At 44.3% G+C, this 26280-nt stretch overlaps 1 protein-coding gene across 6 annotated transcripts in view; it reads right to left on the bottom strand.

The window, feature by feature from the left end:
- SUN1 (Sad1 and UNC84 domain containing 1) overlaps positions 1-26280 on the bottom strand; it is a 61002-nt gene that overhangs the window by 6474 nt on the left and 28248 nt on the right. For 4 of the 6 annotated variants that reach the window (XM_087417432.1, XM_087417433.1, XM_014795627.2 and 1 more), the window contains exons 5-20: positions 25265-25291; positions 24977-25153; positions 19164-19361; positions 18512-18595; positions 18102-18212; positions 16549-16647; positions 15924-16017; positions 14974-15032; positions 14682-14827; positions 13961-14200; positions 10603-10689; positions 9224-9267; positions 7582-7717; positions 5288-5542; positions 4349-4433; positions 1381-1496 (exon numbers count right to left, since the gene is read on the bottom strand). In XM_087417432.1, the coding sequence (XP_087273558.1) occupies positions 1381-1496; positions 4349-4433; positions 5288-5542; positions 7582-7717; positions 9224-9267; positions 10603-10689; positions 13961-14200; positions 14682-14827; positions 14974-15032; positions 15924-16017; positions 16549-16647; positions 18102-18212; positions 18512-18595; positions 19164-19361; positions 24977-25153; positions 25265-25291 (1958 nt within the window). The remainder of the gene's footprint in view (positions 1-1380; positions 1497-4348; positions 4434-5287; positions 5543-7581; positions 7718-9223; positions 9268-10602; positions 10690-13960; positions 14201-14681; positions 14828-14973; positions 15033-15923; positions 16018-16548; positions 16648-18101; positions 18213-18511; positions 18596-19163; positions 19362-24976; positions 25154-25264; positions 25292-26280) is intronic. The other 2 variants (XM_087417435.1, XM_087417434.1) reach the window with 2 other exon arrangements.

Raw genomic sequence — 26280 nt, 5'->3', positions numbered from 1 at the left:
AAAAGACTCTTGGGGTGGGCCCAGTGGCGCAAGCAGTTAAGTGAGTGCACTCTGCTGCGGCAGCCCAGGGTTCGCCGGTTCAGATCCCGGGCATGCACTGATGCATCACTTGGCAAGCCATGCTGTGGCAGCGTCCCATATAAAGTGGAGGAAGATGGGCATGGATGTTAGCCCAGGGCCAGTCTTCCTCAGCAAAAAGGAGGATTAGCAGATGTTAGCTCAGGGCCAATGTTCCTCGCAAAAAAAAAAAAAGAGAAAGAATATCAAGACTCTGAACCATATTATGGCAAAGAGCAGACTGGTGCAGCCTGAGGCAACTCGTGAAGGGTCCTGTTGGCACCGCAGGCCACGTGCCAGAGGCTGTGCTGGTGTGCATGGCAGAGTCTGCACCTGCCTTCAATGGCTCTCTCGGGACGGCCTGGAGAATCTGAGAGGCGCTGACGACTGAAGGAGAGCCAGCAGTCGTGCGCCTCAGACACTTCTGCTGGGTAACCAAGGACAAGACAATTATCAGGACAGATCAGAGGATCCGAAATCTTAAGTTGACTGATACTTACTTAATGCTCAACTTAATTCAAGAATTCTTTAAGACTGGACTTGTGTTTTTTTAAATGAAAGATAGCTATCATGTGGATGTTTCACATAAAAGAAATTACTTGAATTATCTTCAAAAAATGTCATTAAGATAAGGCAGCTTTTTAGTACCAAGGTAAAGTAAATGTATCCGACAATTTAAATTCTTCATCCTTTAGTCCTTTAGTCGGTACAACCAACTGCGTAGAATAAGGCCCTGTGCGAGCAGTGCTGCTCCCAGAGAGAGGGGCGACGAGTGCCCGGTCAGCGGTGAGTGCCAAGTAAGGACCGCTGGAAAGGGAGGGTTTTCCTTGTCAGGCTAATGTGCTTGTCCCCACCTGTGCCATCGCTCTGAAAACTGGAGAAAAGCACAACCTACATCTCCCTGGGGGTGCCCTCCAGCTGGACAGTGAGCACCGTCCGCTCACATCAGGACGCCTGACAGACAGGACGGGAACCACCAACACGGTGAAGACGTGATCCCCACCTGCACAACATTAAAACACACGCTGAACAACCTGATGGTACTGGAAGTCACCCTGCGAGGCCAGAAGGGGACCAGAGGGGACCTAGATGTGCTGGGACAGCTGTTTCTTTGTCTGGTGCTAGTTCCACAAATGTGTCTGTTTTATGAAAATTCACTGAGCTGTACACTTATTTGCACACTCTTCTGTATCTTATACCTTAATAAAGCTACAAAACACATATCACTAAATCGGTCAAAACCAGCCTCTGATTATGCCTGAGGCCTCCCCAGCCCCATGGCAGTCAGGAGCCCTCACGGTGACAGTGACAGCACTCGCTTACCTGGATCACGACGCGGGGTGACTGGGAGAAGTACCACAGCGGGATGCCGAATAGGCTGATCAGCGCTGTCTTGGTCTCGTAGGTCTCAGCACAGCGAGTGCTCAAGATGCTGCCACCTGAGAGCAGAGGGGACGTTTGATATTGGGAGCAATGTCAGTACCCATCTTAGGGGCTGATTTGAAATTTTCTAAAAATTCCCAAGTTTTTAACTTGTAAAAGAACCTTCTGCTTTAACACCTGCCCCATTCTTAATTTTACTTTTCCCAAATTCAGGTTAGTACTTTGCAATTGCTTTAGGACACACAATCTGTACCTGTCGAACTGGAAAGATTCCTAAAATACTGGCTTCCCCCTAGCCCCTTATCTGCTACTACAGGGACAGTGACGCTAAATGAACTTTTGTTCATGTTTTTAAATAAAGAATAATGATCCCACCAGGCCCCAGTGTCACCTAGCAGGTGACCTTTTAGAGGGCCTACTTCATGAGCCAAAGTGATATAACATTATGACAGTGACCCACTGCTGGGGGGACAGGGAGTGCCTGCCGACACGTCCCGGGTTTCTATTTGAGGTAACAGAATTATTCTGGAATTAGATAACAGTGATGGTTGCACAACATAATGCATATACTAAACACCAAGGAACTTTACACTTCAAAATGGTGAATTTTATGTTATGTGAATTATATCTCAATAATAAAAAAGAAGAACTAAAAAAAAAAAGAGTCCAGTTTGCCCCTCCACAGGAAATCGGGCAGACAGGATGTTGGTGCCAAAGCAGGCTGTAACAAACAAGTCAGTAGGGGAAGCAATAACAAAAAATTAAAGATAAAAACAAACAAATAAATAAATAATAAAACTCCTGAAAAGTTTGTATCCCAAGAGGCACCTGTAGCCCTCCCATCCGCTAATGGGGGAAGGGGATTGCCGGGGGAATTTACATTTTAAACAAGAAAACAAAGTGATTTGATCCACCTGATCAACAGACCTGCCTTTCCAAACCACTGAATTATCTTTTTAAAATACCCTATTCTCATTCTAAAAAAGCGTCGTCTTAAATATGGTGACTCATTTTTTAAACTTATAAAGAGTCGATAAATGCTTTGTTTAGTAACAGAACCTTTTCAGTTCAGCCTCATCAGGATTATCAAAATTCTGAATTAATGATATACAAACCTGTAAGGATTAATTATGCTTCTTCTTTTTTTCTTTTTTAAATACAAGGGTTGGGCCACATGTCCTTGCGGTTTCATTCATTCATTCATTTATTTTTGTGAGGAAGATCACCCCTGAGCTAACATCCATGCTAATCCTCCTCTTTTTGCTGAGGAAGACCGGCTCTGAGCTAACATCTATTGCCAATCCTCCTTTTTCCCCGAAGCCCCAGTAGATAGTTGTATGTCATAGTTGCACATCCTTCTAGTTGCTGTATGTGGGACGAGGCCTCAGCATGGCCGGAGAAGCGGTGCGTCGGTGCGCGCCCGGAATCCGAACCCAGGCCCCCAGTAGCGGAGAGTGCGCACTTAACCGCTAAGCCACGGGGCCGGCCCTAATTATGCTTCTAAGAAATAGTGACAACTATTGGTCCCAATTGAATGGTTAAAATATCATTTGATGTCTCTGAATTAAAAACGATTTCTTCAGAAATCAATGAATTTCAAAACGTAAATAAAATCACTTAATATTCTAAAAAAGTCATTCTAAACAAAATATACACTGAGAACAGTTAATAGCCTTACTGACTTGTCTCTAACATTGGAAGGATTTGGTGGTTTTTACATGGGACAGCAGTTCCTGTCCACCACGTTAAGATCCCATAGGACAGTGAATGGCAGGAGTCCAGACCAGCCTGTAGAGCTGACGGGGACTGGGTTCTGGACCCAGAACACTCATTCAAGGCTGACATCAGATTTCCTAAACTACTAGGATAAGGTAAAGTAAACAGACTGGGGGTTGTAAAAATCACTACTCCTCCTAGAGGATTCTGCAGCCCTTTAATATACTAAAGTGTATTAAGAAACTCCTTTCTTCTGAGAGAGATGATGTTAGTCCACTAGCCCTCATCTGTAATTCCTAAATAATAAAAATTCAGAAAACCAAGATTTACTGTAACATATATGGTGGCAAAACCTTCCCTAAACGGACATGTCATTTATAGCCTTGATGTGTCTCACGTAGTGAATGTTCACCTACCTCTCCACAAAAATGTTCCTATGTGTGATGGGTGTGGGGGCCTAGATGTCACCGAGGGTCTGGTGATGGAAGGTATGGGACCACAGTACTCCACTAAGCCACAATTCTGATTTTTCAAATACATCTGGCCCTGAAAATTCTTGTCTGGGGCCTCTATACATGTAACACGCAGCACTTCCCAGACTTAATGGACCACATTTTGTTTTTCACTTCTTTAGGGAACCAAAATAGCACCACCATAACCCTATTCATTTAGTCTGCTTTCTTTTCTTGACAGATATTGGCTATTTTTCTGTCTATTAACTATCTCCCCCACTGGAGGGGAAGCTCCCGGAGCGCATGGACTATGGTTCACTGCTGTGTCCCTGGCACACGGCAGACATTTAAACAATCAATCGTCAAATGCCTGAGGAACATGTATTCACATGACAGTGAACACTAGTGTTCTGGGAAACATAGTTTGAAAAATGCTGCCCAGTATGAATTTCTTTACAAGACTTCTATACTTAAAAAAAAAAAAAAATTTTACAACATACAAGTTCATAAATAAATAACCAACCCATATTTCTGTGGTGGTAAACCCCGATAAAGCTGAAGAACCACCGTTCCGGGGAGACCCTGACTGTACCTGAAACTAGAACTCCAGGACTCGCCTAGAATAAGGCACTCTCTCAGATCTTTACACGTTCTAACGAGTTCCTTGCTGTTGGAAGTGGGGTAGGGAACAGCTTTTCAAGTGGGCATTTCATGCAGCAATTAAGAGTCTCCTTACTCACCACCAGATTCCAGAGCGAAGTCCACCATGCCAGTCTTGTCTTGGGAATACAGCTTCAGAGCGTTGTTCACAATGATGCGTGCTTGCTGGATGGAGCAGGCACAGAAGCAGAAGACCAGACACCAGAAGAGGGGAGAAAGACAGGTGTTAATGACAAACAAAGGCCACATTTCTTTTTTTTTTTTTTTAAAGATTTTATTTATTTATTTTTTCCCCCCAAAGCCCCAGTAGATAGTTGTGTGTCATAGCTGCACATCCTTCTAGTTGCTGTATGTGGGACGCGGCCTCAGCATGGCCAGAGAAGCAGCGCGTCGGTGCGAGCCCGGGATCCGAACCCGGGTCGCCAGCAGTGGAGCGCGCTCACTTAACCACCAAGCCACGGGGCCGGCCCAAAGGCCACATTTCTATTCAGCACATGTTTTCAGTGAACGATATTTGGGGATAACAGGCATGGGGGTGCTTCAGCACCTCCAAGTTCAGGCCTGCACCCGCCTGCTGGGCCACCAGGTAGAGGTGGAGAGTGTCAGCCTTCCTCCCAGGGCTCAGATAGTCACAATCTGCTCTGAACCAGAAACCCCCTGGCAGCCACAAAATGTGGATGACACGGGGACTGGAGTTAGGAGCTGTAGCTGGGTACTGCATTACCAGGGAATGTTTGTGTCATTTCAGAAGGTATGCAGCCACCCAGGTAGAGAGGATCTTTGGGACAAAAAGACTAATGAAGGATAAAGTACCCCCAAGAAGTAGCTTCATCACAACAGCAGTAGCTAAAAGTTACTGAGCAATGACTTCTCCACACCGCGCTGCACTAAGCATTCTATGTCATAACCACATCCCTGAGACCATTCTTAGAACAAGACATCAGAATCGGCTAGCCTAACAACTAGATCATCAGTTTCATCACAACATGACTTTTAAATATTTCTCATTATCAACTTACCGCTTCTGTTATTCCTGAAACCCCTGCCTCATTCACGGTAGATACTACAGTTTCAGAAGTTGGCATCTGTTTTGTCACAGAAATATGGTGGGTGATGTTCTTCAGTATCTGCAGCTCTAAATCTCGTAATAAAACCTGTAAGTCATCCTTGCTCACAAAGTGAGAAGACAATTTCTGCAGCAGCCATTCGAGAGAACGATCTTGCTGGTCACCAGAAAACATGAGCTTTAGAGTTTCTCTGACCTGAGCATCCACCTAGTGAAAACATCAGTAAATATAATGCGAATTCACAGTTTTTAAGTAAATCACTTCAACTCTTCACTTCTATCACCTTAGATATCTGGGAAGTATCATACAGCTTCTCAAAATCCATAATGTAAATGCGACACAACTTTTTCCCTTCAGAACCCCTCCAAAAATGTTGGAATACATTAAAGAGAATAGGAATAGAAAAGGGCATGGCATAGATGAAACGTCTGCCCACAAACACAGGAAGGAGAGAGGCTCTGTCCCTCTGTCCGCCTGCGTGTGCCCCTCAGCAAGCCCTTATGAAGCACGCCTGGGGGTGAGGTGCAGAGACGGAGGAGCCCCCTGCTTCAGATCCAGTCTGGTAAGGAAACAGTCATATAAATACCTTAAAATGTACCTTTATGTTTGCTAGAAACGTCCATGTGCATTATTTCTACACACACCTACAATTACGTATGTAACTTTCTCTTCTTGCGTCATAAAGCATGGAGGGGGGAGAAGCACAAGAAAAAGCACAGCATTCTATAATATGCCCACAGATCTAACAGTCACTTAAAAAGCTCTGACACCACCGTTCAGTCAACCTCTCCCCTAGCCAGGGACATTCTGGCCACCCCCAGCCTCAGGCCCCTCCAGCCCTGACCTCACAACACTCAGCACACTTTCCTCATGTCCGTCTGCAGTGGTGCTTCCATTCTGCAGGAGGAGTCCCAAGAGTGTGGCTGCTAGCTTCAAAGAGTGTGTCTTTTTTTTTTTTTTTTTTGTGAGGAAGATCAGCCCTGAGCTAACATCCATGCTAATCCTCCTCTTTTTGCTGAGGAAGACCGGCTCTGAGCTAACATCTATCGCCAATCCTCCTCCTTTTTTTCCCACCAAAGCCCTAGCAGATAGTTGTATGTCATAGTTGCACATCCTTCTAGTTGCTGTATGTGGGACGCGGCCTCAGCATGGCCGGAGAAGCGGTACGTCAGTGCGCACCCAGGATCCGAACCCGGGCCGCCAGTAGCGGAGTGCGCGCACTTAACCACTAAGCCACAGGGCCGGCCCAGAGTGTGTGTCTTTGAGAGTGGTTCATATCCTAAGATTTTTTTCCCCAGAAGGTTGTAGGTATTCAGAATGCCGCCAGCCACAAGGAAGCCTGTTTCCCCAAGTTAGCAGTGGATGTGACTGTCACCATTCTTGCCAACGAGGACTGAAGAACGGTTGTTCATCTTAATCCACAAACCAATTAGTGAGACTGAATCACTTGCTCACATGCTGTGCCATTATTTCCACTGAGTTTCTTCCTGCCACCCTTAGGAGCTCTTTGCACAAGAGATAATTTTATCATATGTATTACAAATCCTTTTTCCCAATCTACCATCTGACTTTGACTTATGATTTGCCTTTCAAATGTTTGTTTTCTCATTTTCACGCAGCTATAAATGTCTAGATTTCCTCTTTTGCGTAAGGATATATGGGCCTGAAACAATGTCCATGATATGTCACGATAGGAAGCAAAGCTACAGAGTGCAATATGAGTTTACTTTGGTGAAAAGACATAAAAATAGCCCATCCCCAAATAAATGTTAGTATGTGGCTATGGTCAGAAAGAAAGCATAGAATGATACATACCTAGGTGTTAACATGTTATTGGAATGGGGGAAATTTGAGGAGAGTTGAATTTTTTTTTTTTTGGTGAGGAAGATCAGCCCAGAGCTAACATCCATGCCAATCCTCCTCTTTTTGCTGAGGAAGACTGGCCCTGGGCTAACATCCGTGCCCATCTTCCTCTACTTTATATGGGACACCACCACAGCATGGCCTGACAAACGGTGCATCAGTGCGCACCCAGGATCTGAACCCGGGCCGCCAGCAGCGGAGCATGCACACTTAACTGCTACACCATGGGGCTGGCCCCGAGGAGAGTTGAATTTTTAGTTATTTTAAATGTTTAAAATTTTCTAGTAAAATAAAATTTTTAAAGGAAGTTGAAATTAAACAATAAACATTAGACATCAACTCAAGTGTTCTTTTACTTTCTATGATAAACCAAGGAAACTTACTTTTTCATGGATTGTATCCACCTTCTCACAGCTGGTTTTCAAATGCTGCCAATTTGACAATTCTGATTTCAGATGACCCAGCTCCAACTCAAGATGCCTCACAACAGAAAGGAGGTGCTGCCCTTCGTCAGTTCCACTGCGAAATCAACGTGAGGAGGAAATAAGTCACAAGTGCTTCAAGAAAACGCAGTCAATAAACACAAAGGAGAAACTGACCACATTCCCAGGTCAGTCAACACTGTAAATATATCAACTTGTCCTACGTTAACATGGAAATGTAAAGCCAGTTTCAAGCCAAAACCCCAGAGACTTCTTCCACATTGATGCACACACATGTACACAGACACGAGACCTACTCAGGCAAGACCACCCAATGCCGTCAACACTGGCTCTTTCAGTGGTAAGTGAAAGACCTCTCAAAACTATTGCATGTTCAAAAACTGTGTCTATCTCCTTAAAATTATAAAAAGACTTCAGAAATGAGACAGTATTTATATATAATCATTATAAAGCTGAATATGAATTTTTCATTCTAATGGAAGGGATAACTGAACTAAAACTGTATGGCTTTAGGGTTTGCTTTAATAATTCCATTTTTATATGGGAACTATACATTATAATATAAAATTCTGTGATATTACATTTACACTGGCTTATAGGCAGGGACAGTTGTTGAGACACCAACAATTCATATCTCAAAAAAGTACACTCTGGGATACACATCTTAGGAGCTCATAATAGCCTATCAAAACCCCTTTTTACTGAAATGAAGGCTCTGAAAGAAAAGCAGAATGTGCTCTCACACTTACACCCATCCTTACGGAAGGACATACGGGAGCTGAAATTGTGATACAGGTTCTACACAAATGCACAGGAGCCAGAGACAGGAAATGGGAAGTTAAAGCTCATCGTCTGGGCCTCCCGGCTCGAGGATCAGGCATCAATGGGGCAATGAAAGGGTCAGGACTGATGTGAGTGTGTGCACACACACGTGTGGAGAGCCCCTGTGGATCCAGTGAAAGGTGTGCAGAAGAAACACAACCCAGGTGGTGAGGAACCAAGGACCCCCCCCCCCCCAGCAAACCGCTGCGGGACCAGGCTGCTCAGATGGCAAAGACCCGGCTCAGAGGAGGCGCAGGGCCACTGCTGCGAAAGGGAGAAGGCTGGAGCCTTGGTGAGAACTGCCCATTTCAGAAGGCAGGGGTCTTCCCACTGGAAAGGCTGCTGGGGCGGGGACAAGGCCTGAGCTTTGATGTCAACGGTGCCAGCAGAGGTCCAGGCACAGAAGTCTACCCTCCACTGTGACATGTGCTCTCACGTGGGCCGCGTCCCATCTGCGCCCCGAGGGGGCCCTCCAAGCACACCTGAGCAGTGAGTCTCTCCAGGCCAAAGTGGGGGCACCACTGTCTTTGGGGGTGCCACGTGAAGAGAAGTGGATAGTAACAAGCCCCTCAGACCCCACTCTGTCCTCGGGGGGCTCCAAAGGGTCTCCTAGAAAGATACACAGCTGGGAATGTTTCCACCTACAAGGCCCAGTGACTCCAGGTGCAAACAGCGTCCCCTCATTAACGACTGCTGCGGCTCCACGCAACAAGAGAGAAACACAGAAGACCAAGTAGTAATTAATTTGAAATTATCCTACCTAATTGTTCTTAGCTTGGTCTGTTCTAATTCCTTCTGGATGGCCTAAAAAGTATGAGAAACAATCTGTTTAAATATACAAGTTATATAACTAGCTTTTCATAAAATTATACACTTAAATATATATATATATATATATATAACTACATATATTTAACTGGGATTTTTCTCCCCTTAACTCAAAGTCCAGACCTGCCTGTTGGCTGGAGATGAGGGGTGTTTATCTTATCTTTCAAAGTAAACTTGTAAAAGACATACAACATATACTCAGAGAGGGGCATAAATCACACAGGAACAGCTTGATGGGTTTTCAAAATCAAGCAGGTCCTGTAACCAGCACTCAGGCCAAGAAGCAGAACGTTGCCACCACCTCTGGGAAGTGTTTTTTAAATGTGGAAGGACAAGGAAAAGGAAATGACAAATTTACACATGAAGATATAACTTATTAACATGGTCTGTTTGAAGACGGAGGAGCGGACAACACAAAGTCGAATACCACATCTGTTCAAACTACAATTTAACCGAGGTCCGGATCTTCCCAGCACACCACGGGACCACATGAGCACATGAACTGGTGCTGTATTCCTAGCAAGAGGCCAGCGTCTTCCTTGGGCCCCTCCTCTTCCCCTCGGTACCATGGAAACATCTGATCAACTAACCAACTGAACTTGCCTGATTCTGACATGGTCAGAACATGGCAGCCGTCCCAAGGTCCCCAAAGGCTTATGCCACGTCTAACCCTGAGGTCAAACAACAAAGACGCCCTCTCTAATATGCCCTGCTTGGCGTTCAGCACTCATGATGCAGGGAACCTGAAGCCAGCACTCCATAACCTCTAGGGCTTACACCAGCACAAACATCCTGGCCTCCTTCCTCTGCCTTTACCAACTTCTGAATAATAACCGACTTTTCCACCAGAAAATTAATTTTGTCTGTCAAAAGATGCCGGTCCTTCATTCTCCCTCTAAAGACAATGTCACTTTGTGGAAGGCTGCGTGACATTGAGGGGAAACAGGGACCCTGGAGCCGGGCACGGCTAGATCTGAGTCCAGGGCTGACTGGACCCTGGAGAGCCAGCCTTGCTCTCACAGCCCTGCTCTGTGCCCTGGCTGCTCCTGGGCTCAGGCTTCCCCTCCAAAAGACTCCTTGGAACCGGTGAGCTGGACACACCTATGAAACATTAAAGCAATAAAATGGAATCGCCAAGGGAAAAAGGGAAGAGTCCAAAGTATTTTTTTCAGTTTTATAAAGGATGGCAGCAAATACCCTAAAAGAAGCCCTTTAGAGGCCAAGGATCATGGAAACATTAACTGCAGTGGACTTTCTTTTATGGAGGAAATCACTTTGTTGGGGCTACAATTAAAAGGTCAGAATGCATACCTCAGATCTTTCTGTCATTTTTCCAAGAACATCTTCCAAGTTTGAGATGCGCAATTCATGATCTTGGTGGAAAGTCATATAGTCAGTCTTGAAAAGAAAAATGAATGGACAAATGGTAGAGAAAGTTAAGCAACAAATAAACAAAAACCTGGCAAGTTAGGCCAAGTTATTTTGACACAGAATATCCCCAAATTAGAAACTATTTGGTCACAACTTGGCAGAGCACTCTGGAGGGAGTAATCCACTAATAATGTCCTCATCTTCATCTCTGACTTTACAGATCTTAAGCCTGTGCTAAAATGCACAAATAGCTTTTCTAGTTACATGAGAATATTAAGAAGTCCTGGAATTACTGGAAAACACTCTATGTAGGAAGCAAATCAATTACTATTCATTCAACAAATACTCATTAGGCACCCAGTGTGTTTAGTGATTTAGGGAAAATAGCCATGGATAAAGAGACAGTATGCACTCGCCCCTCCCAACCACCGCATAGTCACACGAAATATGTGACAGAGACACAGACATAAACCCATCAGAACATTTCCCCACAACACTTGATAACATCCTTCAGAAGAGACTTTATCAGGTGACTAAAGTGATTAATTAAGTAGCTGGGTAGGTGAGCTCCTCTTCCGGCTGGGTGAGGGCAGTGATTAACAGCATCGAGTGAGGGGAGACCAAGGTTTTCAACATAAGTTAACTGCTGGAAAATAAGAGTTCAACACATCCCCACCAATTCTTCAGCAATTCTTATAAGGTAAAACTCTGTAGTTTTATCTTACCGTTAAGATCATCAGACCCGCTCCCTGGGAAGCTCTAGAAAAATCAATGCCTGTCACCTCATCCAAGGGCAACAGTCAGGGAGAGCAATGCAGATGGGCCCTGTGCACCTGAGCAGCCAACGTCCAGGTCAGAAGACAGGACAGAGTAACCAATGCTGTTATTATGGGGAGTTTCATTTGTTAGTTTATATCCCATCTCGTTCCAAAATATAATCTCTGTGATTTACAAAATTTCACCCAAAAAATAAGATGAACCAGAGCAGAGGGATGAACATCAAGAAAAGATGAACCCAGGGCACTGATATGGAAAAAGGTCAGCCACTCAAGGGGGCTGTAAGCTTCCTCACTGCCGCCTCCTCCCTGTCTTTAACTGCGTAGCCTAGCAGAACTTTGTGCCACGATGAAAGGGTCCTAGATCTGAGCTCTCAAGTGCAGCAGCCACCAGCCCATGTGCAGCTGAGCACTTGAAATGTGGCTGGTGCAAGTGAGGAACTAAATTTTATAGTTTTAATTAATTTAAATTTACATAGCCATATGCAATTAGTGGCATACTCTATTGGACAATGTGGATATATAAGATAAATACATGCCCATAGCTCAAGGGAAAAGACAGCAGATTGCCAACTATCAGGTAGTTAAAATATTTAACACCAATGTGTGGCTGCTTCAGAGGGAAGTTTAGGATGCTGCCCTGCACTAAGATGACATCATGATCATACCTGTATACAGGTAAACACTGGAAGACAGCATAGAAGAAGGGGCTAAATCTGTACTAACCCAATTTACAATCTAATTTTAAAATGAGCCCATTTATTACACTAATAAAATTTAGTGTACACAATACTAGATAAACTGATTCTTGTTTTTTTTGAACAGTCATCTGTTTTCTTTACAAGAGAGGGTAAATACACCCTGACTGAGGTTGCCAGCTCACCACTCCTTGTCTGTTTTTTCAGGATTCCTCACCGTATCGCCCCTGCAATGGGTGAGAATAGCTCAGGCTGCCTCAGCTGATGCTCCTTAAGACCCGTGCACTTCCCGCAGTGACTCTGTGCTCCTGCCCACGGGACAGAATCCAGTAATCTGCCACCTAGAGTACTCCAGCTATTTTGGTTTTTTCAAACCAGCCTCTGCCTTTGAGACGGACTAGCTTCAACCCTTCCATATCTGCAAAGTTTAGATTTATCCCTTCACGCCCATTTCCATCTCCAGAGCTGTTAAACGGCCAATGGGAACAGAACAAACATAACTGTGTTAACTGGCTCTTACTGAAATCATGTCAATTTGATGGTTGAGAAACTGAAAATAAGCAACTACTGAGGAACCAATGCAAGGACTGGGAGCAGATAGGGAAACTCAAGCATGGCGATGTGGGCTGTGCAGGGAAGGTGCGCCCACGCCCTGTGACCTCAGGAGCCCGCACACCATCAGCACAGCACAATGGAAACAGTAACAGATGCACCTTAGGCTAAACCAGAGTCAAGAAAAGATTTGATCATTCAACAGGTATTCATTTTAGCCCCTACTAGGTGTAGAAGACAGCGATTTAAACAGCAGCAGTATCAACAGTGGTAAGTGCTGGCACTGCTGGAGGAGAAGAGTAAGGGGGCGGGAGGGCTGAGCCAGCGCTCGCAGTCTGGTCAGGGAGAATCCCAGGTGAGCTAGTCGAGGCAGGCTCACTAGAGAAGCCAGGCCCGGGGGACGGCTGCTTCAGACACAGCAGTCAGGCCTGCTCAAGAGCACAGCGGGACCGGCTTTGTGTGGGGCCCAGGGAGCCCTCAGGGGTCCTTGCAGACTGCTGAGACGCTAGGAGGGAGGGGAGTTGAGGGTCCCTCCTGGACGGTGGCATGGACAGCTGCGTGGGCAATGGGCTCTCTGCTGAGACAAGGGACATCAGGGACAAGCTTGCTGTTGAGACAAGGGTGAATACGTGTTTTAAAGATTTCAATCCAAAATGCCTAAATTAAATCATTTTGGAACTTAAGAAAATAAACCTCAGTTTTGAGGAAAGTGTACTGACAATGCTTCCCTTGAGAATACCAAATAAACGAGACATTTATACAGAGGCTTGTGGTTCCATACGGAACAGTAGTTACTCGTACTACTTCACAATCTTGAGATATTTTAGAGCACAGATTTGAACTTTTCAAAATAATGTTGATAGGAAATGCAAATCAAATCACTGTTGACAGTGCCAGTAAAGTTTCACTGAATTATGTTCAATCTATTTTCAAATTAAAATACAGGCTAGGGACAATTGGTAGAAGAGGACATAAAAGGTCCTATTTCTCCCGCTGCAGTCCATCCCCACCTGTGCTGTTACCCACAGGGTCTCTATCCCCACCCTCAGCCCCCACATCCACGGTGTGCTCCCAGCCCCAAAGGTTGCACCCACTCTGGTGGTGTCAAAGTACCATAGCTCCTGGTCGCTGGCAGGTGCCAGGAAACCACACCACCCCTCAGTGCATGTTGCTCCCAACAGTTAGAAATACGACCCCTTCTCACTGCAGTGCCTTTCCTGTTCCTTGTCCCCCAAAAGGAAAACAAAACATTCAAGAACTTCTCGGCATTACCGCAGAGCCAGACGGTCCACCGGCCCGGATTTCCTTTAAATGTTGCTCCACCACACCTTTAACCAGGGACAACATCCCTTCACTCTCATCGTCCATCTGGTCCACCCGTGCCTGTAGCTTCTGAAGCAAAACTGTCAGTTCTCTGAGCTTCTCATCATGGTTGTGACACTGTCCAGAAAGAAGGGTCATCTGCCTTTCGACTTCGCTCATCCGAAGGGAGCGAAAAGCCTCGTCACCGCCCTGAAACAGTAAGAGGAAGCTCCAGTGACAACACAAATGAGAAATTAAACCCAGCATCATATAACCTTAAGTACAGGATAAGTCAAAATTACAAACAGAGTATTATAGCAAAATGTCACCTACAATGCACACAAATACACCTAAGGAAAATGCATGACAATGTCCATCATTAGTGATTTTCCGTAGTGGCAGACTATGGGTGCTATTTATTTTCTTCTTTATACATATTTTCGAAAGTAATGAATACCATTATTTTTTTAAATTAAAATTAACTAATGAGATTACTTTAAATATTCATTATTTGAACTATTTCAGAACATTTAAGGAGCCATAAGACTTGCTTATTTGACATTTAAAAATATTTAAATATTAAAAAAAAACAAGGCACCCAACTTAACTACTCTGTTCAAGAGGAGCATGACGGCATCCTCTGCGGAACACAGACGTGTGGCACCAGGTCAGAGAGCATCTAACCGCTTACCGCCAGAGGCTGGGTCAGGGGAGAAGGGTCAGGTGTGAGCATGTTCTTGGGCTCATCTGGCCTCTGTGCTCTGTACAGGTGCATCCAGTTTAACACCGGCAGCAATGAGAGGACATCGCCCTGGCCCCACAATGAAAGACCTGCAGCTTGAGGGAGAGAAAACACAACTGTCCACACATGTACACACACTGCTTTTCAAACCTGTATTTAAATGCTCAATTCTTTCACTAATTTACATATATGTATGCATATATATTAATCATCTAAGGTAATTAAGTCAAATTTTACTTACCTAGTAAAAGTAATAGTGGAATGAGCAAGATTAAAAACTTGCAAATATTTCGAAGGCACCTAGGAATTTAAAAAGAAAAACATTTAACTTGGAACAAGTAAAAGGCAGGGTTCACCATTCTCTGTTACCTCTCTAGATAATTTTATACAAAATCAACCCACCACTTTATTTATTTATTTTTTTAAAGATTTTATTTATTTATTTTTTTCCCCCCAAAGCCCCAGTAGATAGTTGTATGTCATAGCTGCACATCCTTCTAGTTGCTGTATGTGGGATGCGGCCTCAGCATGGCCGGAGAAGCGGTGCGTCAGTGCACGCCCGGGATCCGAACCCGGGCCGCCAGCAGTGGAGCATGCGCACTTAACCGCTAAGCCACGGGGCCGGCCCCTCAACCCACCACTTTAAACAGAAGTCCACAGTGTTAGAAATGCAGCTACAGTTTTATCTACAAGGTGTGCATCTACCTGCAGGAGAACCTGCCTATAACATGGTGTCTCCCAGCCCATGTTAACAATCAAACTTGTCTCTATGGATATGCAAGGTGCCATGCTGGGGGCTACAGGAAGGGTGCAAAAGGACCTGGGTCACTAGCCCCTTGGTCACGGCCCACTGAAGTAACCTGGGCCATGGGAACTGTACACTGAGTTGCGTCAAGGGCTCTGGCTGCAGTCCTGACCACACCGTTCCCAGCTGTGTAACCTTCCACAATTGCTTAACCTCCGCACACTGCTGTTTTCTTTAAAAATGACACCTGCCTTTTCTTTCTCACAGGAGCGGGCTGAGAAAAATTAAATAACAATATGAAAGCACTTTGTAAAATATAAAATGATATATAAATGCAATACATTAATATACCAAACTATAAAAACTCTGTAAATACAAGCTGAATCATTATTAGCATAAAATCAGTTCTTTAAAACACCAAGCTGACATGATATCAATTTCCTTACCTTGTAAGAAGAAACACATTCAGCCAAGAAATCAAAGTAACAAACTGGTACCATCCAATCCCTAGCCACCAGACTACTCCAGAGGCTGCCTTCCCTAGGAGAGAAAACATCAGACACCTAAGGAAGTGTTCCTAGGAAGACCAAACTCCTGAATGGACTGCTTTTGTGAAGGCCAAGCCAGAAGCACAAGGACATTTACTAACAGATATTTTGAAAGTAGATTAAGAGGAAGTTAGGGATGAAGTATTTAAGGTGATGCTAGTCATAGGGAGGAAGATCCAGGCACTCAAACACAGGAACATAAGTCACAAAGCAACATGCAATGCTGATAAATGCACGAGACAAGAACCAAAAGAGGGAAGACCAAATCCATGCATTCTCAACTAAAGTAAAACAACTAGACTCACACAGAACCCAGCAACCAGAGAAACAAAGAATGCTCATGCAACTAAAAGCATAGTATGTTAGCATTTCTAAGTAATAAAGAATGAAACATGTTAATCAAGGATCAAAGCTAATAAACCTAAAATTAAATTTTTATTTGGTCAGGTAAATCATTTATTGCATGAGCTTAACTGCCAAAAGCCTTGGAGAGAATGCTAACATAGAAAGCCAAAATAACCACCTGGAGCAACCATGGCCAACCAAAGAACGGACAACACCGTCTTCGACACAAACCATCCTGCAGCTCCCAGCCTCTGCAGCGTGTGCCTCAGGAAGTGACCTGCGATAGACAAGATGTGTGCAGGAGGGGCACACTCGCACACACACCAGAAAACCAGCTCACCAGGGTTACAATACAAGAAACTCCCTCTAGTATGCATTTTACCAAATTCTCTCCAATCAGTAAGTCAAGAGTTTCTTCTCAAGAAAAAAATAAAATAAACGACTTTAAGTCCAAGCAAGAAACTAAAGTTAACTTACGAAAACCCTGCTATATGTTTGAATAGTTTTCATTCACTTCTGCCTGCAGATACTTAGAATGTAAAATGCAGATATCCCTTATAAAATCCATGGCGGGGGGTGGCTAGCAGCTACCCTACACATGTTCGCAGTTGGTGCTAACAGAATTTATACTGGAAATGCAATACTCTAAAGCAAATAAAATTCCCCAGACACCAGCAGTTACCATGCTCCAGGTGAGACAATGATTACTCAACGACCACAGCGAAGACCTTTCTAAAGGCTGACATATTCCAGTGAAAAAGTGTGTAGAATTATAAATGGTAGTACCACTGGATGACAGAATAAGGCACAATAAACTTTATTATCAAATGTCACACATTGTACAAGGCAGAAAACTGCTTATGAAATCCATTTTGTTTCACTTTTTAAGACTGACTGCTGAAAGTTATATACTCATATTAGCATTTGTTTTTTTGTTTTTTTTTCCCCCAAAGCCCCAGTAGATAGTTGTATGTCATAGTTGCACATCCTTCTAGGTGCTGTATGTGGGACGCGGCCTCAGCATGGCTGGAGAAGTGGTGCGTTGGTGTGCGCCCGGGATACGAACCCGGGCCACCAGCAGCGGAGCGCACGCATTTAACCGCTAAGCCACCGGGCCGGCCCTCATATTAGCATTTGCATGCTGACTCCTGAAACTATTAAGGAATTCCAACACAGCTGACACACAAAGAAATATGGTTTAAGAAGACTTTTTAAAAAATCTATTGCTTTATGATTATTAACAGTAGTTAAGAGACAACTATTTTTGAAGCTCAGCTTTAAAAAAAAAAAGCTGCCTAAAAAAGGCGCCCCTTTACCAAGAAATGTACAGGCATAAATTGGAAAACATCTCATTTTTTATGTAAACCTCCTTGTCACAAAGGTTTAGGATACAGACAGCGGTCCCTAGAGCAAAGGTGTTATTTCCCATCAATAGGACCCAGGGGCAGGCAGCTGCTTGTTAAGATAATTCTCCAATGCAGGAGGGTAACCAGCCTTTTCTAAACCTTTCATTTCACCTCAAATAAGTTACTTTTCATACATTTAATTTATACTAAATTTACAAAGAAGCTTTTCAAGAGAGAAATTCTCCGTATTTTAAACCAAAGTTAGAATTATTCCTGTCAGTTTTTAATGAGCACTTGAACTCCAAATACAAACAAACAAGGAACAACGGGCATTTGTGAAGAATGTGATCAAAACGAAACAAAACAAAAAGGAGCGAGAGACAACCTGTGTAAGAAAAGATGTGCCCAACGGTCCCCGCCACCCTTCCTGGCCTTGAGGACTGCAAGTGGACGGCTGTGTGTGTGTCAAGGTGCTTCTTCCCCTTACAGTCATCGCCTGCGGGGGTGGTGACAAGCAGTTAATGGGAAAGATTAATATGCAAACCTTGTCAATCTCAACTGTGCACAACAATGGCAGTTTGAAAAAATTTCGAAACACACTTATGCAAAAAAAAATAAAACCCCAAAGCCAATGCAATCTGATGGTTATCAGCTTCTATTATTTAGAGTTTAAGCAACAGCTCTACCAACCCACCCTAATTCGTGAGGGGTGCTGTATGCACGTGGGTCATTCATTTCCCGTGTGGAACCCGTCCCAAGCATAAGCACTTCACATGTAAAAGAAGCCATACTTACACAGTGACTCCCCATTTACACTGAGGTGATCATCCTCTCTGAGAAATTCCTTTACATTCATTCTCCCAGAGTAACTGGAATGAGCTGCAATACACGCAAAAGAGGCTTAGAAAACTCATCGATGCCGAGTTCAGATGCTTCTTAGACCCCAATGCAGCCACGCAGTCAGAGAACTAACCACCTCCACTTTCAGGACAGCTGATGGCTCGTACAAGGCAGGTGAGTACAGGGGACAGGGCTTTGGTTAGAAAGAGATTTTAAAGTCCCACCTGGCTAAGTAATGCGCCCAGCCAATACCATACAAAGAGGGGCCTGCTTAAAATTTTTCTGAAATATCATTCTAAATGCTATTCAAAGAAATTTTTTGCTTTCAAAAGGTAATAAGAATCAAAAGTTGAGTATATTAACTTTTTATTTGAAAAGTTAACTTAAAAAATGTCTCAACATTGATCAACTTTCAGAAAATTGAATATATACAGAGCATAGTAAAATTTTCAAAAGCTCCCTTCTAGAAAGAACCCCAGGAAGCACCGTGAGAAAGTCCGCAGTAAGAGGAGAATCGCAAATGAAGTGCCATGCGGGAAAAAGGAGTGTTTTATCCACCTTGAAAGCATTGTTTGGTGGAAAAAGGAGGAAAAAATTATTTAAATACCTGTTGATTCATGGCTTTTTGACTTATAGCTTTTTGATTCACAGTCTTTTGATTCATAACTTTTCAATTTGTAATTTTCTGATTCATAATTGAGCTTCATTAAAACCACTTGAAAAAGTTGAACTAAGAATGATGAAAAAGATGATGAAGTGTACTTGGCCAGCCACAAAATCCTATCCATGTAGAAAGATGCACCGCCTATTAAAAAACCGTGAACACAGTTATTTCTTCCCACAAAGCCAATATTTACTCTCCTGATAAAGCAGAGAGACAAATTACTCATTTCAGGCAAATCAGAATCGACTTTTTAAATGGACACCAAAGACAACAAGTCGGGAAGAGCCATAATGACAAACAGCACTCTGCCTAAAGTGATGACACACACCACATCCAGACAGGGCAGAGCTGCAAAGCACACCTACCGGGAGAGCCGTTAACACCAAGTCTCTCTCCCAGGCAATCTTCCATAAGACATCCAACTTGAGGTCATTTCACCCCATATTGTTTATCCTCACATTACAATACTCGGATACCGTCAAGGAGCCACTCCCTTACCAATCTCCAGCCCACAAGGTTACTCTAGTACCTGCCTAGAGAAGGGCCATTAGGTAAGGGCCCCAGCACCTCAAGGGTGTCTGCTGCAGCATTTGCAAGGGGGACAAGAGAAACAACCCACACGAACGTGTGGAGGGAGCAGTTCAATTACGGAACACCTGTGCCAAAACCCCAAGCCATCCTCTACTACTTTTCATTAGTGCCTGGAGCTTCAGAAGATGCAGTGTGATCCCTGGTACTTTTTTCTGTTAACCCAAAATGTGTAGGGTCATATTCTACAAATCACAGTCGCCACAATTTTTTTTCTTGAAAAAACATTTCCCCACTGAGCAGCAAATGAAGAAGGCTTGTTTCTACAAGTTGGTTCCAGCAGGACCACCTGGAGACATGGGGCCGTCCACCCTGGTTTGCCCCGAAGTGGTTCTAAGACGTACCTCGTCCACTTCCTCTCCCAGCTCAGTGAAACCTTAGTGAGTTTAGAATATGTGGCAAGAGGCCAGCTGGAATTGATGATGTCTGAGTTGGAGTGATTTTAAAGAAATAAAATCAGAGCTTTTTTTTTTTCCCCCCCAAATAGCCTGAGTAGCAGTAGGCTATTTTTGAATTGGAACCCTGTACCAAAAAAACCATAAAGCTGAGGTTATTATTCCCCCAGCATCAGTGCCAACTTATTTTACACTCTACTTACACTCTTCTTTGTTTTACACTGTGGTGTAAACTTTATATAGTTGTTAGTGATATAGTTGTTAGTGCCATCGAGTCAATTCTGACTCCCAGCAGCCCTGTGTACAGGACAGCAGAGCAGAACCCTGCCTGGTCTTTCTGCACCACTCTCTCACCTTCTGGTGCTATGTCAGACAACGCTCCGCTGCTATTCACAAGGTTTTCATGGCCAATTTTTTCAGAAGTGGGTGACCAGGTCCCTCTTCCTACTCTGTCTTAGTCTGGAAGCTCTGCTGAAACCTGCCCACCATGGTGACCCTGCTGGTATTAGAAATCCTGGGGACACAGCCTTCAGCATCACAGCCGCACGCAGCCGCCACAGTATGACAACCAACAGACGGGGTGTGGTTCTCTGAGCAGGAACAAACCTGGGCCTTGGCGGTGAGGGCGCCCAATCTTAACCACTAGAGCACCAGGGCTGGCTAAACTTTATATAGAGGTTGGTAAAAATAGAAAAAAATGTATTAAGAAGTAAGGCATAGTCAATCTCACTGATAATCAAAGACACCAAAATTTCATTTTCATCCATCAAATTGGCAAAATTTTAAAAGAATGAAAATATTAAGAATCAGCAAGAGTATAAAAATGGGAGAGCGGTTTTTTTGCCATGAGGCAGAGCGGTTCGGGTCAGTCTTCTGTGAAGTCAACTGGAAGAATCTATTTAAACTGAAATTGAACATAATCTTTTTTTTCAGCAGAGATTATTTATTTAGAAGCTGCTGGTTGGAACATTTTAAAATACATTTTAATTGCTAATTATGGTTTCTTCAGTCAGAGTTGCTCCTCCTAAAGCTAATCATTAATATGTTAGCTGCTCAGTTCAGAAACTGCTCACGCAGTCGACCCACCCACAGCTGTGTCTATGTAGCCGGCTTCTGCCTCAGCTGCTCACTTGGTAGCAGAAATTCTACTGCACTGGTTGGTCTGCTACACCAATCTCAAAGGCTGCTTACTTACCATAAGGCAGCAGGCGTTTAAGTCCTTATTTCTCTCAAGATTGAGGCTGGTTCAATAAGCAAAATTCTGCTCTAAGCCACCAAGACACCTGACAGGTTTTCTAAGGAAGGACCTATCTTCTCTAAGTGAATTTACACCTCTTCCTGGGGAACACAAGTGCTGCCTTAGGCAAGGCAGAGAGCAGAGGGAGTCTGTTTTCAGATTTGAATTCTCTGGGTACTTCTGTGCAACCTTATAACAATAAGGTCAGCCTCGAGGCCCAGGGGCTACTGCCTAGTAAACAGACCCGAGGGCACCATGAGGTCCCCTTGTCTGCAACTCCACGCACTTCTTAAGGAGAATCTCATCCTGAGGGGAGAATGGAATCTGGTCATCTGCACACATCTCATCAACACCCCACTTTGTTGAGGACTGTTTGATGTGCCAAGGAAAAGACTTGAAGCCTTTTAAACCAGATGTGAACCAGAAAGTCACGTTTTGTCAAGCATGCACTAGACCTGAACCTCGAAAGGTCCAGGACTCCGACACCACACGGCTCAAGTGGGAAACATCACCTCTAACATACCTGTTACACCCCTGGTTTGTCAACCCCAGAGAGAGATCTGCATATGGACACAAATACATATATGGACAAGGAAGCACACCCAAAAGTCCACCAACAGAAAAAACTTGAACGTCCATTCTAGACACTGATGAAATAAATTTTGACACAACCATAAACACAATATTAGACAGGCATCAAAAAGAATGAAGTTAATCTCAACATATAAAATGAAAAAAGTTGCAAAACCATATGTATATACTCATAGCATTTCAGTAAAGACAAAAATAGACCACCTATTTCCATAGGTACACAAGCAATTCAGGGTACAGCTCAAAACACTGTGAAGGCACCAAACGCCATTGAACTGTACACTTAAGATGATTAAAAAATTCACACTGATCTTCCTATCAGCTGCGTCCCCTCTAGAAGGCAAGCTGTATAGGGATGGGAGGAATGGCGGAAGGGGACGGTTTTATCTGTAGTTAAAGATTTCACACTGAGAAGATAAGTAAAGACAGAAAGAAAGAAAGAAAATGTGGGGGTTAATTTATGCTTTAAAATTTTATGTATTTCATGTAAATCTGTTTATATATAGCAATTCATGCAGTAGGATCTCAACTCTGTAACAGAGGGAAACCCTGCAAAGCTAGACCCCTGTGTACCTCCGGTGGGAGGCTATGGTGATTTCTATTCCCATCCTTGCGCATCTCTGTGATGTTCAAATGTTCCTTGATAAACATTTTACTCAAATAATTAGAAATATTTTTTAAGAGTAATAAATTAGTGTTGGCTCTACAAACCACTGTTATAATCTAAAACAACAAGAACAGAAGCCCAAAGCAAATAAAAATGTAACTCATCTTCTCCTCAAAAACACTGAAGACCAATTTAAGCAGGAAAGTGAGATGAATTTCCAGAAGCTACCACAACCACACCCAGCACCTTTCCATCTGAAGACACACCAACCCCCACCCACAGTGTCAGAACAAAGAACAGAACCTTTCCTATGATACAGTAAGGAGGTTGTGGGAAAGCAGCAAATATTCTATATTCTGTGATCTGTGAGCATCCTGGTTACCGTATGTGGAATGTGCTCTTACCCTAAGAATAATGTTATGCTCAACTTAGCGATGGCATGCTTCAAAACGCAGCCTTGATAACGCCCATACTAGGCACCTTTGTGCGGCTGCACGGAGCCAGGTCAGGTGCGGAGCTCCTGGCTCTGGGGTCCCCCTGAACAGTGGCATGAGACGGCAGTACAGCAGCTTGGGGATAGCACCCTGCAGGTGAGACACCTGCGTCCAGGTCCAAGCTCCATCCACCCACCAGGAAGTTTCTCAAGCTCGCTAAACTTGAGTTTGCCGATCTGCACAATAGGGACAGCAGTGGTCCTTCGGGGCTGCTGTGAGGTTAGTGAGGTCACAGTGCAGAGCACTGGAGCAGAGTGCGCGCTCCGCAATGCTGGTCTCCACGTGGGGCCCTCTCGCATGATGCAATCCAGAAAGCATTATAAACAAAATCTTCACACTGGTTCTGCCACCTCCTCTGCCCTTTTATGCCTTCCATTCTGTTAAATTAATGCTAATGGTGTCAACACTACAGTAGACAAAGCCAGAAGCTTTAGCAACAAGGTTAAGATGCTAAAATGGAAATAACTTATCCTCAGACCATCCTTGACTATGTCAAAACGGTCATTTGAAAACGATGAACTGAGTGCCCCCATGCACCGGGCACAGCCAAGCACAGTGAGCAGACAGACGTGGCCTCATCCACCTGACCAAGCGTGTCCTGTAGCCCTGCCAGGCAGACCAGCACTTAAACAGACAAGGAGCCAAAGACTTGGAAACGGGCAACATATGTTTCAAGTCAAGGGCTCCCTAGCCTCTCTACACCGTAGGTGAGCAGTGATGACAGCGCAGGAAGTCACAGAGTCCCGGAGCCAGCAGGGGCCTCTAAGCCACGTGACAGAACCTGGAAGGGGAGCTGTAGCCATGCTTTCCCCCAGGGCCCAGCAGAGAGGCTCGGTCACACCAGGCAAAGATCAGAGCCGGCGAGCAGCGGGCCCGGGAGGAAGCCCTGCAGGCCTGCCTGGAAAGGCCATGGCAGCCCCAGCAGTTCTCACAGGCACATGCCTCCAGAGCCACCTCTGAGGACCTCCGTGTTAAAGCGAGTGCCGCCAGGACTCTGAGGTCCACCTCTGATAGCTAATGGGGCCGTGGCTGCACTCATGGGCATTCTCTGCAGTGACTGCTGCCACCCCAAACAGCCAGTGCTCCACGTGCCCCCACCAGAACCTGCACATTCCCATGGAGCTACCCCCAAATCTGAAGTTCCACTGGTCACTCACTCCGACTGTGACAACAGAGACCAGAGGAAATACTGTCCCCACTCTCACTGGCATAAACACCCTCTGCAGTGGAGGCAAAAGCACCATCCTAATGCTCCTTCTTCACCACATCTGAATGTCCGTGCTGCTCCATAAACACAAAGGAATATATCTCAAAGTGCATGGTTCCACGGGACTTTCATTTAAGCAGGAATTTTCTTTTGCTTACCCAAAGTTCAAATTTATAGAATTTCAGACACTCCAAGGTACAAAAATACTAACCACATAAAATCTAAGTTGAAAGAGGATGAGGAGGAACAAAATTAATTTTTGGTGCATTTCTTAAACTTTATTTTAAAGGATTTTTTATTTATTTATTTATTTATTTATTTTTTGCTGAGGAAGATTCGCCCTGAGCTAATATCTGTGCCAATCTTCCTTTATGTTTTGAAGTGGGTCCCCGCCACAGCACGGGCGCTGACAAGTGGTGTAGGTCTGCACCTGGGAACCGAACCTGGGCTGCCAAAGCAGAATATGCTGAACTTAACCACTAGGCCACAGGGCCGGTCCCCTTAAAGGATAATTTTGAGTTCAAGTGTATGACAGAAATAGTGCAGACTCTGAGGCCTACAAAACCAGGTTTGTAAAAAGAAAAGCAAATATGTGGACATGAAATCTCTTTCTAACTTTTAAAAGTGCGAGCCTTACGTTTTTGAGTCCTATCCCTTGTGTACACTCTCGACAAGGGTCCGCGGGCAGTGGAGCGCGCGGTGAGCGAGTCCTCGCGCTCGGAGAGCAGGCTGCAGTCCCGGCAGGTATAGCCGTTGCTCCTGGCCGCTCCTGCTGCCAGGTCACCATTTCCCTGAACGACAGCTTTATTTCCACCTGAAGTTTTCAAAAAGTAGATGGAACCTATTTGTCACAATCTGCATTATATACCCAACTAAAACATCTATCTTGAAAAGTGTAGGGAAGAAAAAGGACTCAGATAATTACCTTTAAGATCTCCATCATCATCAAGACCTAAAAAACACACATACACATGTTTTTGCTGTTGAGTTCAAATTACCAAAACAGAACAAAACCCACACAAAAAAGTGAAGGTTACAATGGTTAATAAATCAGCATTATGGCATTGGTCAAGATTTATCTCTTATAATGCCTAGAATTAATGGAAATTTCTGCAGATATATCCAGATGCTATCTTCTGATTCAAGGTGAAAGCACATCTTTGGAGAAAATACATATGTGTACCTAAACACACACGCATGCACGCACACACACACTTTCTCACTCTCTCTCTCTCTCTCTCTCTCTGACGTGGAGAGGAGGCAGAGGATACGGGCAATCAGAGGGAGAGAAGCCCCTTTCTCGGCACTCCCCTGCAGTGAAGCAAGAACCTCACGAGTAGCACCGGCTCCCTCCGTTGCCTGGGAACTACTCTTGCTATCTGAGCAAAACAGCAAACACAAATTCCCATGCTTCCCAAAATCAGCACATAAAATTTTTGGAATTGATCTGGACTTCTAATCTTCTCAAAAGGGCCAACCTTGTGTGTTCATCAAGTGAACACAAGTGAGCAGCTCTGTGTCCCTATCAAAGCTGTCACTCCCGTGGCCATCACATTTTCAGCAGCGAGGATGGGGTCGCATCCTGTTGCTGCCTTAATTCAAGGCAGCTTACAAGCCACGTCATTTCCTAGTGTCAATTTGTCTACACTGGGTGCTTTCCAATGATTCAAAAATACTGTGTCTGCCTTGTTGCTTAGAGCTGTTTGGAACTTCAAATCACACTGGTGAATTTTTACAATATCTTTTCTTAAACATCCTACAAAAGTAATCTATTTAGAAAAACAGAGTTATCAGACCTGACCACTTGATGGTCCCCACCACAACAGAGGGTTCCGCACTGGCACAGCCAGACAAGGAGCAGTCGGAGCAGCTTCCTTGTGTTTCCCATTTGCGAATCTAGAGGAAAGCCTTGAACCTCACTGGGGCCCCTCCCACACGGTA

This window comes from Ceratotherium simum, chromosome 26 (assembly GCF_057802395.1).
Source record: "Ceratotherium simum simum isolate JZ-2026a chromosome 26, ASM5780239v1, whole genome shotgun sequence".
NCBI lineage: Eukaryota > Metazoa > Chordata > Mammalia > Perissodactyla > Rhinocerotidae > Ceratotherium > Ceratotherium simum.
This window is presented reverse-complemented; position numbering and strand designations above follow the sequence as displayed.